Source organism: Callorhinchus milii, unplaced genomic scaffold (assembly GCF_018977255.1).
Source record: "Callorhinchus milii isolate IMCB2004 unplaced genomic scaffold, IMCB_Cmil_1.0 Scaffold12, whole genome shotgun sequence".
In the NCBI taxonomy this organism is placed as follows: domain Eukaryota; kingdom Metazoa; phylum Chordata; class Chondrichthyes; order Chimaeriformes; family Callorhinchidae; genus Callorhinchus; species Callorhinchus milii.
This window is the reverse complement of record NW_024704753.1, coordinates 10621364-10638535: the sequence shown is the minus strand read 5'-3', so window position 1 is coordinate 10638535 and position 17172 is coordinate 10621364. Positions and strand designations below refer to the sequence as shown.

Genomic DNA, 17172 nt, shown 5'->3' with positions numbered 1-17172 from the left:
GGATTTATATAGCGCCCTCCACGCCGGATGGAGTCTCAGAGCGCTTTACAGTTTAGGATCCCGGGACTGAGTCAGGGGGAGGGGTGGGAAGGTGACCAAACGCGTGGTCGAAAAGAAAGGTCTTCAGCAGAGACCTGAAAATGGGAAGGGAGGGAGCGAGACGAAGGGAGTGAGGAAGGCAGTTCCAGAGCCTCGGAGCATAGTGGCTGAAGGCACGGCTGCCGAGGGTGGAACGGAGGAATCGGGGGACAAGGAGGAGGCCAACTCGGAGGAATGAAGGCAACGGGTACTGTTTTGAGGAGAGAGGAGGTCAGAGAGGTAGGGTGGTGCAGAGGAGTACAGGGACTTCAATACGAGTGTGAGGATCTTGAAATCGATCCTCTCTGGGATAGACAGTGCAGTCTGGCAAGGACTGGGGTGATCGGGGAGCGGAGTTTCCTGCGGGTGAGAATGAGGGCGGCAGAGGTCCGAATTAGTTGGATTTTATGGATGGTAGTGGATGGGAGACCAGTGAGGAGGGCGTTTGAATAGTCCAGCCGGGAGGTGACAAAGGCATGGACCAGAGTTTCAGTGGCTTTTGGGGAGAGGTATTGGCGGAGATGGGCGATGCGTTGGAGGTGGAAGAAAACGGTTCTGGTGAGGGACCGGATGTGGGGGAGGAAGAATAATTGGGGTTTGAACCTGAACCTAGGTTGCGTAAGGTTTCGGAGAGTTTTAGGGGAAGTTCAGGTAGGTTGAGGAGGTGAGAACCGTGAGATTTTAGACGTTGACGAGAGCCGAAGAGTATGGCTTCCGTCTTGTCAGCGTTCAGCTGAAGGAAGTTTGCACTCATTCAGCCCCTGAGATCTGACAGGCAGCTGACAGAACATCAGGGCACTTGGGGTCGCAAAGAGAGGTGGAAAAATAAAGTTGGGTGTCATCTGCATACATGTGGAAATGTACGCCATGTCTGCAGATGACATCCCCAAGAGGGAGCATGTAGATCAGCAAGAGGAGGGGGCCAAGGATGGATCCTTGGGGTATCCCACAGGTAACCGGGAGAGAGCAGGAGGAGAAACCATTTGTGCAGATGTACTGCTGGCAGTTTGTGAGGTAGGGCTCAAACCAGGCGAGTCCGGTCCCACTGAGGTGAATGATGGAGGAAAGGCGATGGAGGAGGATGGTGTCGTCGACTGTGTCGAACGCAGCGGAGAGGTCCAAGAGGACAAGGAGGCAGAGGGAGCCCTGGTCACAGATAGAGAGGATGTCGTTTGTGACTTTCACAAGCGCAGTCTCTGTACTGTGGGCGGAAACCGGACTGGAGGGGTTCAAAGAGGGAGTGGGAGGAGAGGTGCGCACGTAGTTGGTTTGCAACAATGCGTTCTAGAACTTTTGAGAGGAAGAGCAGGTTAGAAATAGAGGGTGTAATGGCTGGGGTTTGAGGGATATGGGAGGGTTTTTTCAGGAGGGGTGTGATGACAGCAGTTTTGAGGGTGGCAGGGACTGATCCGGAGGCGAGGGACTGGTTGATGACATCAGCCAGTAGTGGGCAGAGGAGGGGGAGCTGGGTGAGCAGCAAGTTGGTGGGGAGGGGGTCGAGGCAGCAGGTGGTGGGTTTCATGGAGGTGATGGTGGGTGAGAGGGAGGAGGGAGAGATGGGAGGAAAGAGTGTAGAAAGGGGGTGGTGGTAGGAGCAGATGATGGGGAGGGTGAGGGGGACAGAAAGGGCATGATGGTGGGTGACAAGAGGCAGGATGAGGCTGTCTGGCGGATGTTCAGTATTTTAGTTGAAAAGAAGTCCATGACCTCCTCGCACTTGGCATTTGATATGAAGATTGAGGAGGCCTGAGGGGGACCATGGAGGAGGTAGTGAGTGGTGGAAAAAAGGATTTTGGGGTTGTGTTTAGCCTCCAAGTTGATGGATTAGAAGGACGTTTTTGCGCGTGTCAAAGAACGGCGGTAGCTGTGGAGATGCTCGAGCCACAGTTGGCGGTGGACTGTCAGGCCAGTTTTCCGCCATCTTCGCTCGAGCAGTCGGGTTTGGGTTTTTTGGCGGCGGAGATGGTTGTTGTACCAGGGGAATCGGGTGGGTTTGGAGATGGTCCTGGATTTCAGGGGGACGAGGGAGTTGAAAGTGGAGGAGAGGCGGTCATGGAGCAGCTGGACGGCTGCTTCAGGATCTCCGCGGGTGGAAGGCCAGACGGATAGGATATTTTTGAAGATGAGAGGGCCTTTGTGAGGGACTCAGGGGGTAGCCTTTTCCAAGGGCGGTAGAGGATGGTTGAGGGCTTGGTGGAGGAGCGTTTCACAAAGTGACATCAGCGTGACATCAGTTAATAAAAAAATTATTAAAAAATCCCAGCAACAAGAACAATGGCCTGGCAGCCACTGCCACTCAGCCATGACCTGGGAGGCTACGCCTGTGGGCTGATGCCGTCCTGCTGATCGCTCGCTCCTGGTCTCTGCGTGTGCATTTTGGCTGCCGCCCCGACTCGAGCCTCCCTCTAAATGTCTCTCCTGGCACCTCCCTCTATCCGCTACTCCCCCTCTGTCCTTCTCTCCCACCGCCCTCCCCGCCTTTTCTCTCTCCTCAACCCCATCAACACTTGCCTCTGTTAGAAAATAAAATCAGCCAAATCTGTAAGGAAATAACGCTAATTCCTTTAACCAGATATCAGACTGTTTTATTATTATTTGTTCGTTATTCCCCAATATCCCGATGGGTCAGACCAAAGGCCGGTACAATCAACAGATCTTATAACAGAATAATACCACCGTAGATATCTTGAGTTCAAGAGTTCAACACTGTGTCTTTACAGCACACAAGCTTGATTCTTCATACTTTCAGTCTTCTTGCTAACAGCTTTCAATCTTCCATCTGATATCCTCAGTCTTAGTGTTTCTAGCTCTCAGTCTTCTATCTCCGTACCCTTGTCTCCACAGCCTGGGACGGCTCCATCTCTCTTATCCTTGTCTCCGCGACCCGGGACGGCTCCATCTCTCTTATCCTTGTCTCCGCGACCCAGGACGGCTCCATCTCTCTTATCCTTGTCTCCGCGACCCGGGACGGCTCCATCTCTCTTATCCTTGTCTCCGCGACCCGGGACGGCTCCATCTCTCTTATCCTTGTCTCTGTGACCCGGGACGGCTCCATCTACAAAGTTAACGGAACTCTTATACCAATGTTCATCCAATCATGGTGCGGACATTAGATCACCTGGTCGAAATCATGCCGGCTTCACGTGAGCACCTCATGGGGTGTACGTGCCTCAGCACATACACATTGTCCTTAAGACCGCTGTTATCTGATCTAATTGTCTTAAGATAGAGGATTGAACAGTTTAGGGCTGTATCTGGTGCTCATTATTTTGTGGTGTGGGATCATTAGTACATTCCTTTTAAGTGACTGGTTATTTCTTATCAGTATCCCAGGATGGTACCAAGGTCCTCTAGTTTAAGCAACTTGCTCATCAGTTGCTATTCTTGAGGGTTGCCTTCTGTCGCTTGTCAGGCCCTGTCAGCATCTAGCGACTTATTGCTCAGTCGAGATCCTGTGTCGACTGGTACCTTGGACCATTACCTCTGTGGGCTTGTTGTCATTTACTGATAAGAGGTGACCCCCTGCCCCTGTCCGTTATTCTTTCAAAAACAGAGAAAAACAGATGTGTCCTATCCCATGACTGTCAGTCCAGTTGTCCCCCACACTTAACTTAAAAGTTAACCCATTCACAACATCTATTATGATTCTAGCAGTATACAAAAAGTGTAAATTCTAACACCTCTGCTCCAGCCTGGGCATCGTGGTCCGCTGGGCCCATCGTGGCTCCTGGTACTGGCTGTCCGAGAGCAGCAACCCCACATGTCCAATCATTCACTCCCTCCGCTCAAACCGCTTCCTCAACCCCCTCAACACTTGATGTGAGGGAGGGATGTGAGAGGGGACCACTATGCTGAGGTCGGAAATGTCAAGGCCGTGGGTGATGATGAGGTCAAGGGCATGACCACGGTTGTGGGTAGGTGAATTTATTTGGAGGGTGAGGTTTAGGGAGGAGAGGAGGGCAGTGAAATCGGCAGAAGTGGTGCAGGGTGGGGGAGTTTAGGTGGAGGATGAATTCGCCCATTATGAGCAGGCGCTTGGAGCAGAGAGACACGGAAGAGAGGAGAGTAGAGGTGTCTGTGAGGAAGGAGCCGGAGGGCTTAGGGGGTGATAAACAAGGAGGATTTTCAAAGGGAGAGAGGGGTGGAAGAGGGTGAGATGCTTGAAGGAGGGGAAGCAGCTAGAGGAGTAGGGGATAAGAACAAGGGAGGCTTTGGAAATGTAGGCCACCTCACCGCCACGTTGGTTTGGACGGGGGGTGTGGTGGAAGATGTAGCCTGGAGTGGAGGCTTCAACTAGGGGACGGGGTCATTGGGGGAGAGCCAGGTTTTGGTGAGCCCAAGAATATCAAGGTGCTCATCCAGGATGATGTCGGGGATGGTGAGGGCTTTATTTGAGAGGGAACGGACATTTTGGAGGGAAATGCGGGTGGGTTTGCTGGTGAGGGGGGAGGGAGGAGAGAGTGGTGCGGAGAGGATTTTCGGTTTACAGGAGAGATGGTTGTGGAGAGTGGTGTGAGTGGAAAGTTGGGGAGGATACATATGAGGGACGGGAAATTTGGGTTTGCCTTAAGGAGGCGGTTTGAGCGGAGGGAGTGAATGATTGGACATGTGGGGTTGTTGCTCTGGGACAGCTAGTGCCAGGAGCCACGATGGGCCCAGAGGAGGATGCCCAGGCCGGAGCAGAGGCAAGTGTTGATGGGGTTGAGGAGAGAGAAAAGGCGGGGAGGGCGGTGGGAGAGAAGGACAGAGGGGGAGTAGCGGATAGAGGGAGGTGGAAGGAGAGACATTTAAGGGGAGGCTCGAGTTGGGGCGGCAGCCAAAATGCACACGCAGAGACCAGGAGCGAGCGATCAGCAGGACGGCATCAGCCCACAGGCGTAGCCTCCCAGGTCATGGCTGAGTGGCAGTGGCTGCCAGGCCATTGTTGTTGTTGCTGCGATTTTTTAATAATTTTTTTATTAACTGACGTCACGCTGACGTCACTTTGTGAAATGCGCCCGCCCCATCCCCTCAGCTCCTACCTCCGCTCCCGACTGAATGGCTCCTCACCTGGCTGTACTTTATATACACGGCTGGGCCTCGGTTCCGCCCCGTGCTCTCCTAGCTTAGAAGATATACTACAACCTTACACCTACTTCCCCTCTGCACCTAATTCCCAAACTCACTCAGTTCCTTCTCACTCTGGCTTCACCTCACTCCAGACGTAACTCTCCAGTTTATTAAAAATATAGTTGTTTTCTGATTAGGTTTCAAAAACTGGCTAGCTGGCAGCTGAGGTGTGAGAAGTACATTCAATATCACTTTCATGCAAGGCTCTGATTTGCTTGCTAGTAAAAGGCAAGCTCTATTTTGCCCACTTTTCAAATATCTGATTTCCCAATTTCTATCGAGTGACTTCTGTGCAGTGGCACGTGGCATAGGTGGTTCAGATAAAGAAAATCAGAGTAGCAGTCAGTGGCACAGCAATGTGGTCAGTGGGACAGTAAATTTTCATTTAAAAGCACCCTTCACGTGGAGTAGCGCCTGGAGTGAATGTCATTGGAGATGCAGCTTCGTGGAGGCCAGGGCCGCGTGTTTCCTTCCAGGATGGCACTCGCAGGTCATCATGTGCCTGACCATCTAAATTTACAACCCTAACGGAAGGGACCTGGTCAGGCTGTATGTGATGTTTGCACTAGGCCCTGGTCGAGCTCTGAGACCAATTCCTCCCTCCCTCCCACAGAGAGTTCTAGATTTATATAATAATAATCCTTCCATTTGGTACAGCGTCTTTCACATTGGGAGGACGTCCCCAAATGCTTTGTACTATTTACTGTAGGATTTAAGTGCTCTGGGACACTACCCTGCATGAGGGACACTATATAAATGCAAGTTGTTGCTGTTGTACTGTGAAGTATACTGAGTGTGCTTTTTTGGGCGAACACAGCGGCCAATTTCCAAACAGCAGTGTCCCATAATACTGCCAACTGAAGACTAATTTTATTTGGGGGATTATCAGCCAGGATACTGGAGGAAAGTCCCTTCCCTTTTCAAAAAGTGCCATGGGATCTTTGACATCCACCTGAACAAACAGACAGGAGCTTGAATTAACATTTCATCTAAAGGAGGGCAACTCTGACAATGCAACTTCTCCTCAGCACTGCATTGGAGTGTCAACTTATGTTCTTATATGTGTATATATGTTCTCATTCTATGCACAGGCCCTGATTCTGACACTGACAGTGACCTGTCATTGGATGAGGAGCGCAGCCTCTCGTTGGCATCATCAGAGAGCGAGGAGAATGAGCGGTATCGGGGACGGTTTCCACGGCGATTTAAGCGAGCAGCAAACAGTGAACGTTTGCTCACTGACCCCCTGCATACAACTCCTAAAGGTGAGCATAAAATGGGTAGAGAGGGCACACAGAAATTTTCCACATGAAGAGAATGACTAATTTTATCTGGGGTATTGTTGGTCTGGATTCCAGGAAAAATTCCTCTTTTCAAAGAGTGATTTGGGATCTTTAACGTCCTCCTATCTGAACAGGCACAAGGGACTTCAGATTTACATTTCATCCGAAGAATGGCACCTCTGACAACTGAGCACTCCCACAGCAATGCACGTATCAAAGTCCTGCTATGGGCTTGAACTTTCAATCTTCTAATTCAGAGGCAACAGTGTATAATATATAATACTATAATACAGTACAATATAAATTTACATTTATATAGCAGTTTTCATGTCGGGAGGACATTCCAACACTGTACTGCACTCAAGCTTGGATGAAAACCAAAAAGGATTGGGAGAGTCAAATAACCAAAGATGCAGTTGAAGAGGAAGGTCTTAAGATGGACCTTGAAAGAGGTGAGGGAGGGCATGAGTCAGAGGGACTTAAAGGTGTAGTTCCAAAAGTTGGAGGCAGATAGGCTGAAACCTCGACGGCCGATAGTGGGGAGGGTAGACCAGGGGACATGAAGCAAACCAGTGCTCACTGAGAGAAGGGAGAGGCAGGTTTGGTATGGTTTGAGGAGATTGCAAAGATAGGATGGGGCAAGACCATGGAGGGATTTAAAAGTGAAGATGAGGATCTTGAATTCAATTCTCTGGGGGGTGTGGAGCCAGGTGTGGATATAATAATATAATTATAATAATAATAATCCTTGCATTTGATATAGAACCTTATCATGTCTTAGAAATGTCACAAAACGCTTCACAGGATACACTGAAAGGGGATTTGGGTGTGTTTTGTGGATGGGGGTGGTTGACTTGTGGAGCCTTGTGCGGGAAAGGACACAGGCTGCAGGGTTCTAGATAGACTGCAGCTTGCGAAGGGAAGAATTGGGTAGTCCTGCAAGCAGAGCATTGGCATAGTGGTGGAGGTGAGCAATATTCCAGAGGTGGGGGAAAGCTAGGCAGGTCAGAATACGGAGTGGGGTTTAAAGATCTATAAGCCTTCAGGGGAGCAGGAGAAGCAGGGAAGAGATAAATCATTTTAGCAACAGGAAGAGACCATTTGCCCAAAACCCTGATGCTTTTATGATCTTTGCTCCCTTGTTTCCTGCACAGATGTCCCTTCTTTCTCCAAAAATAGGATTTAGGTTCCTCTTAAACCCATTTTTACTATTTGCTTCACTACCACCTCTCCTCCCTCCCAGTAACCTGTTGACTTTGAAATAGTTCAGTCTGAATTTCCTGTTTACTTCTGACTTCAAAGTTCAGTTGAAAGACCACAATAATAATCCCTCCAAAAAAACAAAACAATAATAAAAATTGGTCATTTCAACCACAACTGTTTGTGGGACACTACTGTGCACAATTAGCTGCCCGTTTCGCCCACAAATATACGGTCAATTCACTTTACAGTCTATTCTGTGAAGCGCTTTGAGACGTCGAGAAGATGTGAAAAGCGCTATATCAAATGCAAGGATTATTATATAATCTGGTGGAATCCGTTTTATTACGGCACTGGTAAGATCAGGATTAATATAAACAGAAAGCAGTGATCTAAATGAAATGCCATTTGTGGTATTTATATAGACATCAAATTCAGACTCGGCAAACCTCATTGATAAAGTACACACTGAGACACAGGCACAGAGCAGCCCGACGAGCCCATTTTATTAGATCACGGTGTATCTTTTATTCCCATTCCAGCTGAGATGTGCATCTACTCTGCCTTAATGGCGTTTGTGCTAATGTTGGACTGCTTGTCTGGAGGCAAGTCGGCCATGCTATGATACTGGTGATGGATTGCTCACAAACACATAGAGAGACACACACAGATACTCACAAACACATAGAGAGACACACACAGACACTCACAAACACATAGAGACAGACAGAGACACACACACAGACATTCACAAACACATAGACATACACACACAGACACAGAGAGACACAAAGACACCCACAAACAGAAAGAGAGACACACACATAAATAACCACACTGATAGATTCACACACATAGAGAGACACACACATACACAGACACTCATGAACATAGAGAGAGCCACACAAACACATACAATTACTCACAAACTCATAGAGACACACACACAGACAATCACAAACATAGAGAGACACACACATACACACATACCCTCACACTGTTAGAAAATAAAATCAGCCAAATCTGTAAGGAAATAACGCTAATTGCTCTAACCAGATATCAGACTGTTTTATTATTATTCGTTCGTTATTCCCCAATATCCCGATGGGTCAGACCAAAGACCGGTACAATCAACAGATCTTATAACAGAATAACACCACTATAGATATCTCGAGTTCAAGAGTTCAACACTGTGTCTTTACAGTACACAAGCAGGACTATTAAGCTGCCTTCAGCAGGAAATGGTGGTTTTGGAGTCCTGTAGCTCAGTGGTTAGAGCACTCGCTTTGCAAGTGAGAGACCTGAGTTCAATTCCAGGCAGAGGGCGAAACCTTGGGCAAGTTTCCTTACTCCACACAGAGCCTAATAATAATCCCTCCAAAACCAAAAACAATAATAAATTGGTCATTTTCAATCCACGACTGTTTGTGGGACATTGCTGTGCGCAATTGGCTGCCGCGTTCGCCCACAAATATACAGTCAATTCACTTTACAGTGTGTTCTGTGAAGCGCTTTGGGATGTCCTCCCGACGTGAAAAGCGCTATATCAAATGCAAAGATTATTATTATTATTATTATTGATTCTTCATGCTTTCAGTCTTCTTGCTAACAGCTTTCAATCTTCCATCTGATATCCTCAGTCTTAGTGTTTCTAGCTCTCAGTCTTCCATCTCCCGTACCCTTGTCTCCACAGCCTGGGATGGCCCCATCTCTCGTATCCTTGTCTCCGCGACCCGGGACGGCTCCATCTCCCGTATCCTTGTCTCCACGTCCCGGGACGGCTCCATCTCTCTTATCCTTGTCTCCGTGACCCGGGACGGCCCCATCTACAAAGTTAACGGAACTCTTATACCAATGTTCATCCAATCATGGTGCGGACATTAGATCACCTGGTCGAAATCATGCCGGCTTCACGTGAGCACCTCATGGGGTGTACGTGCCTCAGCACATACACATTGTCCTTAAGACCGCTGTTATCTGATCTAATTGTCTTAAGATAGAGGATTGAACAGTTTAGGGCTGTAACTGGTGCTCATTATTTTGTGGTGTGGGATCATTAGTACATTCCTTTTAAGTGACTGGTTATTTCTTATCAGTATCCCGGGATGGTACCAAGGTCCTCTAGTTTAAGCAACTTGCTCATCAGTTGCTATTCTTGAGGGTTGCCTTCTGTCGCTTGTCAGGCCCTGTCAGCATCTAGCGACTTATTGCTCAGTCGAGATCCTGTGTCGACTGGTACCTTGGACCATTACCTCTGTGGGCTTGTTGTCATTTACTGATAAGAGGTGACCCCCTGCCCCTGTCCGTTATTCTTTCAAAAACAGAGAAAAACAGATGTGTACTATCCCATGACTGTCAGTCCAGTTGTCCCCCACACTTAACTTAAAAGTTAACCCATTCACAACATCTATTATGATTCTAGCAGTATATTCTAACAACACACACAGACATTCACAAACACATAGAGACACTCACAAACATACAGAGAGACACACACAGACACAAACACAGAGAGGCAGACACAGAGAGAGACACACCAGACACACAAACACATAGAGACATGGATACTTACACACACACAGACATTCACACTCATAGAGAGAGAGACACACACAGACACTCACAAACACATAGAGAGACACACACAAAAGACACTCACAAATTCAGAGAGAGACACACATATAGAAACTCAGAAATACAGAGAGAGACACACACAGCTACAGAAAGTGAGATACACACACACACAGACACTCACAAACACATAGAGAGACACACACACACATTCCTGCTCACACATACAAAGGCACTCAAAAACACATAGACAGATACAGACAATCACAGACACATAGAGAGACACACACAGAGAGAGAGAACACACAGGCACTCACAAATACATAGAGAGACACACACAGACAATCACATAGAGGGACAACACAATCACTCAAAAATACAGAGAGACACATAGATATAGACAACAACACGCACACATACACTCACAGACACAGACACAGAGAGACACACACAAGACATTCACAAACAGAGAGAGACACACACTGACACAGAGAGAGACAGACACTCACAAATACATAGAGACATACAAATACTCACACAGAGACACATTCATAGAGAGAGACACACACAGACACTCACAAACACATAGAGACACACACACACAGACACATTCACAACCACATAGAGAGACACACACAGACACTCACAAATACAGAGAGAGACACATCATAGAATCATAGAATCGTACAGCACAAAAAGAGGCCATTCGGCCCATCGAGTTTGTGCCGGCTCTTTGAATAGAGCAATTTATGTCAATCCCACTCCCCAGCCCTTTCCCCATAACCCTGCAAATCCTTCCTCCTCAAATACTCGTCCACCGCGTTTTTAAAAGTTGTTATTGAATTGGCCACCACTATTCTTTCAGGCAATGCGTTCCAGATTCGAACAACTCGCTGCGTGAAAAAATTTCTTCTCACCTCCACTCAAACAGACACAAAAAACGATACACACACATACACTCAGACGCACAGCAACAACAACAAAAAAATTACATTTGTATAGCACCTTTCACGTCGGGAGGACGTCCCAAGGCCCTGGACCAACAAAGTTACGGACCCGAGCTGAGGGTCGGGGATGGTGGAGGGCAGCGGGGGGAAGCAGGGAGATCAAAAGTACGGTCAAAGAGGAGGGGCCTGAGGTGGGTTTTTAAGGTGGCGAGGGAGGGTGCGAGATGGAGGGACTGTGGGATGGAGTTCCAGAGGGTGAGTGCAGAGTAGCGGAAGGCTTGCCCGCCGATAGTGGGGCGAGCAAGGCGGGGGACGTGAAGCAGACCGGAGCCCGCTGAGTGGAGGGAGCAAACAGGATGGTAGGGGGTTAGAATGTCAGAGAGATAGGGGGGAGCAAGACCATGGAGGGCTTTGAATATGAGGACCAGGATCTTGAACTGTATCCTCTGTACAATGGGAAGCCAGTGGAGTTGGCCAAGGATGGGGGTGATAGGGTCGCGAAGCCTAGTGCAGGAGAGGACATGGGCTGCAGAGTTCTGGATGATCTGCAACCTGTGGAGGGAGAAGTTGGGGAAGCCGCAAGCAGTGAGTTTGCATAGTTGAGCCTCGATGTAATGAAGGTGTGTATGAGGGTTTTGGCAACCTGCCGTGTGAGACAGTGTCAGAGCTGGGTGATATTGCCGAGATGGGGGAAGGCAGAGCGAGTCATGGCGCAGATGTGGGGTAGAAAGGATCGTTGAAGGTCAAACAAGACCCCACGGTTCCGGACTGGCTTAGTGAGGTGGAGTGTGCAACCAGGGATGGTGATGCTGTCAGCGCCTGAGGTGAGGAGGCGCTGACGAGAGCCAATCAGGAGAGCCTCGGTCTTGTTGACGTTCAGCTGAAGAAAGTTAGTTTTCATCCAGGACTTGATGCCTGACAGACATTCTGTCAGCACAGCAGTGGTCCTGGAGTTGAGGGTGGAGGCAGAGAGGTAGAGTTGGGTGTCATCCGCATACATGTGGAAGTTGACCCCATGTCTGCGGATGATGTCGCCAAGAGGGAGCATATAGATGTTGAAGAGGAGGGGACTAAGCACAGAGCCCTGAGGGACGCCGCACAAGACGGTCCAGGGGCTAGAGGAGAAGCCGTTTGAGCAGATGAAATGCAGGCGGTGTGAGAGACACACACAGACCAGAGAGCCACACACAAGTCGCTCACAAACACAGAAAGAGAGACACGCAGACAATCACAACACATAGAGGGACATACAGACACTCACAAACACAGAGAGACACACACGTACTCTCACACACACACATGCAAAGGCACTCACAAACAATCACAAGCACATAGACAGACACAAACAATCACAAGCACATAGACACAATCACAAGCACATAGAGAGACACAGAGAGAGAGAGAGCGAGAGAGAGAGCGACACACACAGAGACACTCACAAATAATATTGATAAAATAATAATAATAATCCTTGCATTTGATATAGTGCTTTTCACGTCTTCTTGACGTCTCAAAGCGCTTCACAGAATAATAATCTTTGCATTTGATATAGCGCTTTTCACGTCGGGAGGACGTCCCAAAGCGCTTCACAGAACACACTAAAGTGAATTGACTGTATATTTGTGGGCAAACGCGGCAGCCAATTGCGCACAGCGGTGTCCCACAAACAGTCATAGATTGAAAATGACCAATTTATTATTATTTTGTTTTGGAGGGATTATGTGGAGTAAGGAAACTTGCCCAAGGTTTCGCCCTGCCTGGAATTGAACCCAGGTGTCTCGCTTGCAAGGCAAGTGCTCTAAACACTGAGCTACAGGACTCCACAAATACATAGAGAGACACACACAGACCCTCACAAACACATAGAGCGACACACACGCAGACACTCAAAAATACAGAGAGAAACACTCACAGACACAGAGAGCAAAACACACACATACACTCACACACACATACTAAGACACAGAAAGATACACACAGACACACACATAGAGAGAGACACACACAGAGTGACACACAGATACTCACAAATACAGAGGCACACATAGACACAGATAGCGAGACACACATATACACTCACACACACACACAGACACTTACAAACACATAGAGGACACACACAGACACAGAGAGATAGACACACAGACACTCACAAACACAGAGAGAGACACACACACAGACATTCACACTCAGAGAGAGAGATACACAGAGACACTCACAATCACATAGAGATACACACAGACACACACACATAGAGAGACACACACAGACAGCGAGACACACACATACACTCACACACACAGACACCCACAAGCACAGAGAGACGCAGACAGACACTCACAAACACATAGAGGACATTCACGTCACAGAGAGAGAAACACAGACACCCACAAACACAGAGAGAGACACACACACAGGCATTCACACTCGTGGAGAGAGACACATACACAGACACTCACAAACACATAGAGAGACACAGAGAGAGAGAGATACACACAGCCACTCACAAATACAGAGAGAGACACAGAGAGAGAGAGATACACACAGCCACTCACAAATACAGAGAGAGACACACAGACACAGATAGCGAGACATACATATACACTCACACTCACACACAGACACTCACAAACACACGCACAGACACAAACACACACACAGACACTCACACACAGACACTCACAAACACACACACAGACACTCACAAACACACACACAGACATTCACACACAGACACTCACAAACACACACACAGACACTCACACGCAGAGAGTCACAAACACACACACAGACACTCACCGATACAGAGAGAGACACACACATACAATCACAAACACATAGAGAGACACACACAGACACAGAGAGAGAGACACACAGACACCCACAAACACAGAGACACACACATGTACTCACACACACACACACAGTCACACACATAAAGAGACACAAACACACTCATACACATAGAGCAACACAAACAGACACAGACATAGAGAGACACACGCAGACACTCACACAAAGACACAAACAGACACTCGCACATGACAAGTCGGCCAGGCTATGATACTGGTGATTGATTACTCACAAACACATAGAGAGACACACACAGACAGAGAGAGAGAGAAACACACAGACACCCACAAACACAGAAAGAGACACACGCAGACAATCAGCAATAACACAACAACAAAATTACATTTATAGAGCACCTTTCACATAGGGAGGACGTCCTGGTGAATGCGTAGATGAGGGCCTCGGCAGCCTGAGGGGTGAGGCAGTGGTGGAGTCTGGCAATGTTGCAGAGGTGGTGGTAGGCATTTCCTGTCATGGCACGGATGCGGGAGAGAAATGACACTTCAGGGTCAAACAAGACGCCCAGGTTCCTGACTGGCTGAGTGAGGTTGAGTGTGCTGATGCTGCCAGCGCCCAAGGTGTGGAGGCGCTGGCGCGAGCCAATCAGGAGGGCTTCGGTCTTGCTGACGCCGAGTTCGAGAAAGTTGTCCCTCATCCAAGGCTTGATGTTGCACAGGCAGTCGGTCAGGACGCCAGTAGTCCTGGAGTTGAGGGTGGAGGTAGAGAGGTAGAGTTGGGTGTCATCCGCATACATGTGGACATTTACCCCATGTCTGCAGATGATGTCACCAAGGGGAGCACGTAGAGGGTGAAGAGAAGGGGATTGAGCCCTGAGGAGCACTGCACGAGAGGTGCAGAGGTTGGAGGAGAAGCCGCTTGCAGAGATGAATTGGAGGCGGTGTGAAAGGTAGAATCTAAACCAGTCAAAGACAGAAACTTGAAGGTTGAGGTGGGAGGAGAGGCCGTAGAGGAGCATTGAGTGGTCCACAGTGTCAAAGGCGGCAGGGAGGACGAGGAGGCAGAGGGAGCCCTGGTCACACATGGTCAGGATGTCATTTGTGACTTTCCCAGAGCAGTTTCTGTGCTGTGGGCAGCCCGGAAACCCGATTGGAGGGGTTCATGGAGGGAGTCGGGAGGAGAGGAAAGAGCGAAGCTGGGAGGCAACGGCTCTCAAGGACCTTAGACAAAAAAGGGAGGTGGGAGATGGGCCGGTAGCTGGATTGCTGTGATGGGTCAAGGGAAGTTTTTTTTCAAGGTGGGGTGATAGTGACTGTTTTGAGGGGGGAAGGAACAGTCCCTGACAGGGAGAGGTTGATGATGTCAGCGAGTAGTGGGGTAAGGAGGTGGAGCTGGGATTTAAGGAGAGGGGTGGGGATGGGGTCCAGGGAGCAGGTGGTGGGCTTCATGGAGTTTACGATGGTGAAGACAGTTGGCAGGGGGATATGTGGGATGGGAGGGGGTAATGGATTGCTTGGCAGGGAGGCTGCGGATAAGGAGGAGAGGTTAGCCCCCGGGGTCTGGGTCCGGGGTGGCTTGCGGCGGTATTGGGGAATGGGGCAGTCGGTGTGGCTGCTGCAGGACAGCCAACGCCAAGTGCCGCGATGAGCCCGACGAAGGATTCCCAGGTTAGAGCAGAAAATGGCAGTGGGGGGGCCAAGTAGAGATAGGAGGCGGGGAGGGAGAAGAGAGAGCAGGATAGAGCGGGTGATTTGCAGGGAGGGGGGCATTTTGAGGGAGGGCCAGCTCGGATTAGGGCCGGCAGCCAAGATGCGCACGCTAAGATGAGAGGCGGTGGATTAGTGGAACATTGTCAGCCTGCAGGAGGCTGTGGGGGCCAGAAGGTGGCATAGAGTGGGGAGGGCGCACATTGTGGTTAGCAATAAGCAGCCTGAAGGGGAAGGACAGGGGAGGGAAACAGACGATCACATAGAGAGAAACACACAGACGCACAAATACCGGAGGGACAGACACAGAGAGCGAGACACACACATACATGCACACACAGACACTCACATAGGGACACTCACAAACACATAGAGAGACACATGCAGACACTCCCAAACACAACAACAAAATTACATTTATAGAGCGCCTTTCATGTTGGGAGGACTTCACAAGGCGCTGGACAGTCAGGGGTCGGGACCCAAGCATGGGGAAGGGGTGGAATAGGGGTGAGGGAAGGCAGAGAGGTGGGAGGGCGACTGGGAGAGTTTCCATAATCGAGCCTTAATGTGACGAATGTGTGGGTGAGAGTTTTGGCAGCCTGAGGAGTGAGGCAGTGGCGGAGTCTGGCAGTGTTGCGGAGGTGGTGGTAGGCAGTGCCGGTCATGGTGTGGATGTAGGAGAGAAAGGACAATTCAGGGTCAAACAAGACACCCAGGTTCCTGACTGGCTGAGTGAGGTTGAGTGTGCAGCCGTGGAGGCTGATGCTGCCAGCGCCCGAGGTGCGGAGGTACACATGAGACACAGAGAGAGACACACAAATACCCACAAACACAGAGAGAGAACACACACAGACACAGTCATAGAGCGAAACATACACAGACACTCAAAAACACAGAGACAGACACACACAGACACAAAGAGTGATACACGTACAGATACTCACAATCACATAGACACTCACGTACACTCACAAGCACAGAGGACACACACAAATAGAGAGACACACAAACAAACACACACATAGAGAGAGACACACACAGACACCTACATATATAGAGAGAGACGCACACATACATTCACACATACACACACACACGCACTCACAAACACATAGAAGGACAAACAGACAGAGAGAGAGAGAGAGAGAGACAGACACTGAAGAACACAGGGAGAGACACACAGACACTTACACACCTGGAGAGACACACACAGACACTCAAACACATAGAGAGACATAGAAAGAAACACACAGACACAAAGAGCAAGACACGCACATACACTCACACACACAGACACTCACAAACACATAGAGAGACACACACAGACACACGACATTCACACTCACAGAGAGAGACACAGATACTCACAAATACAGAGAGGGACAGACACAGAGCGAGATACACACATACACTCACACACACACACACAGACACTCACATGGAGACACTCACAAACACATAGAGAGA

The 17172-nt window shown here is 49.1% G+C and overlaps 1 protein-coding gene across 1 annotated transcript in view; it reads left to right on the top strand.

The window, feature by feature from the left end:
* The window catches only part of celsr3 (cadherin, EGF LAG seven-pass G-type receptor 3), a 208750-nt gene that overhangs the window by 179352 nt on the left and 12226 nt on the right, over nucleotides 1–17172 (top strand). The window contains 1 exon segment of the mRNA XM_007890243.2: nucleotides 6279–6452. Within this exon segment, the coding sequence (XP_007888434.2) occupies nucleotides 6279–6452 (174 nt within the window).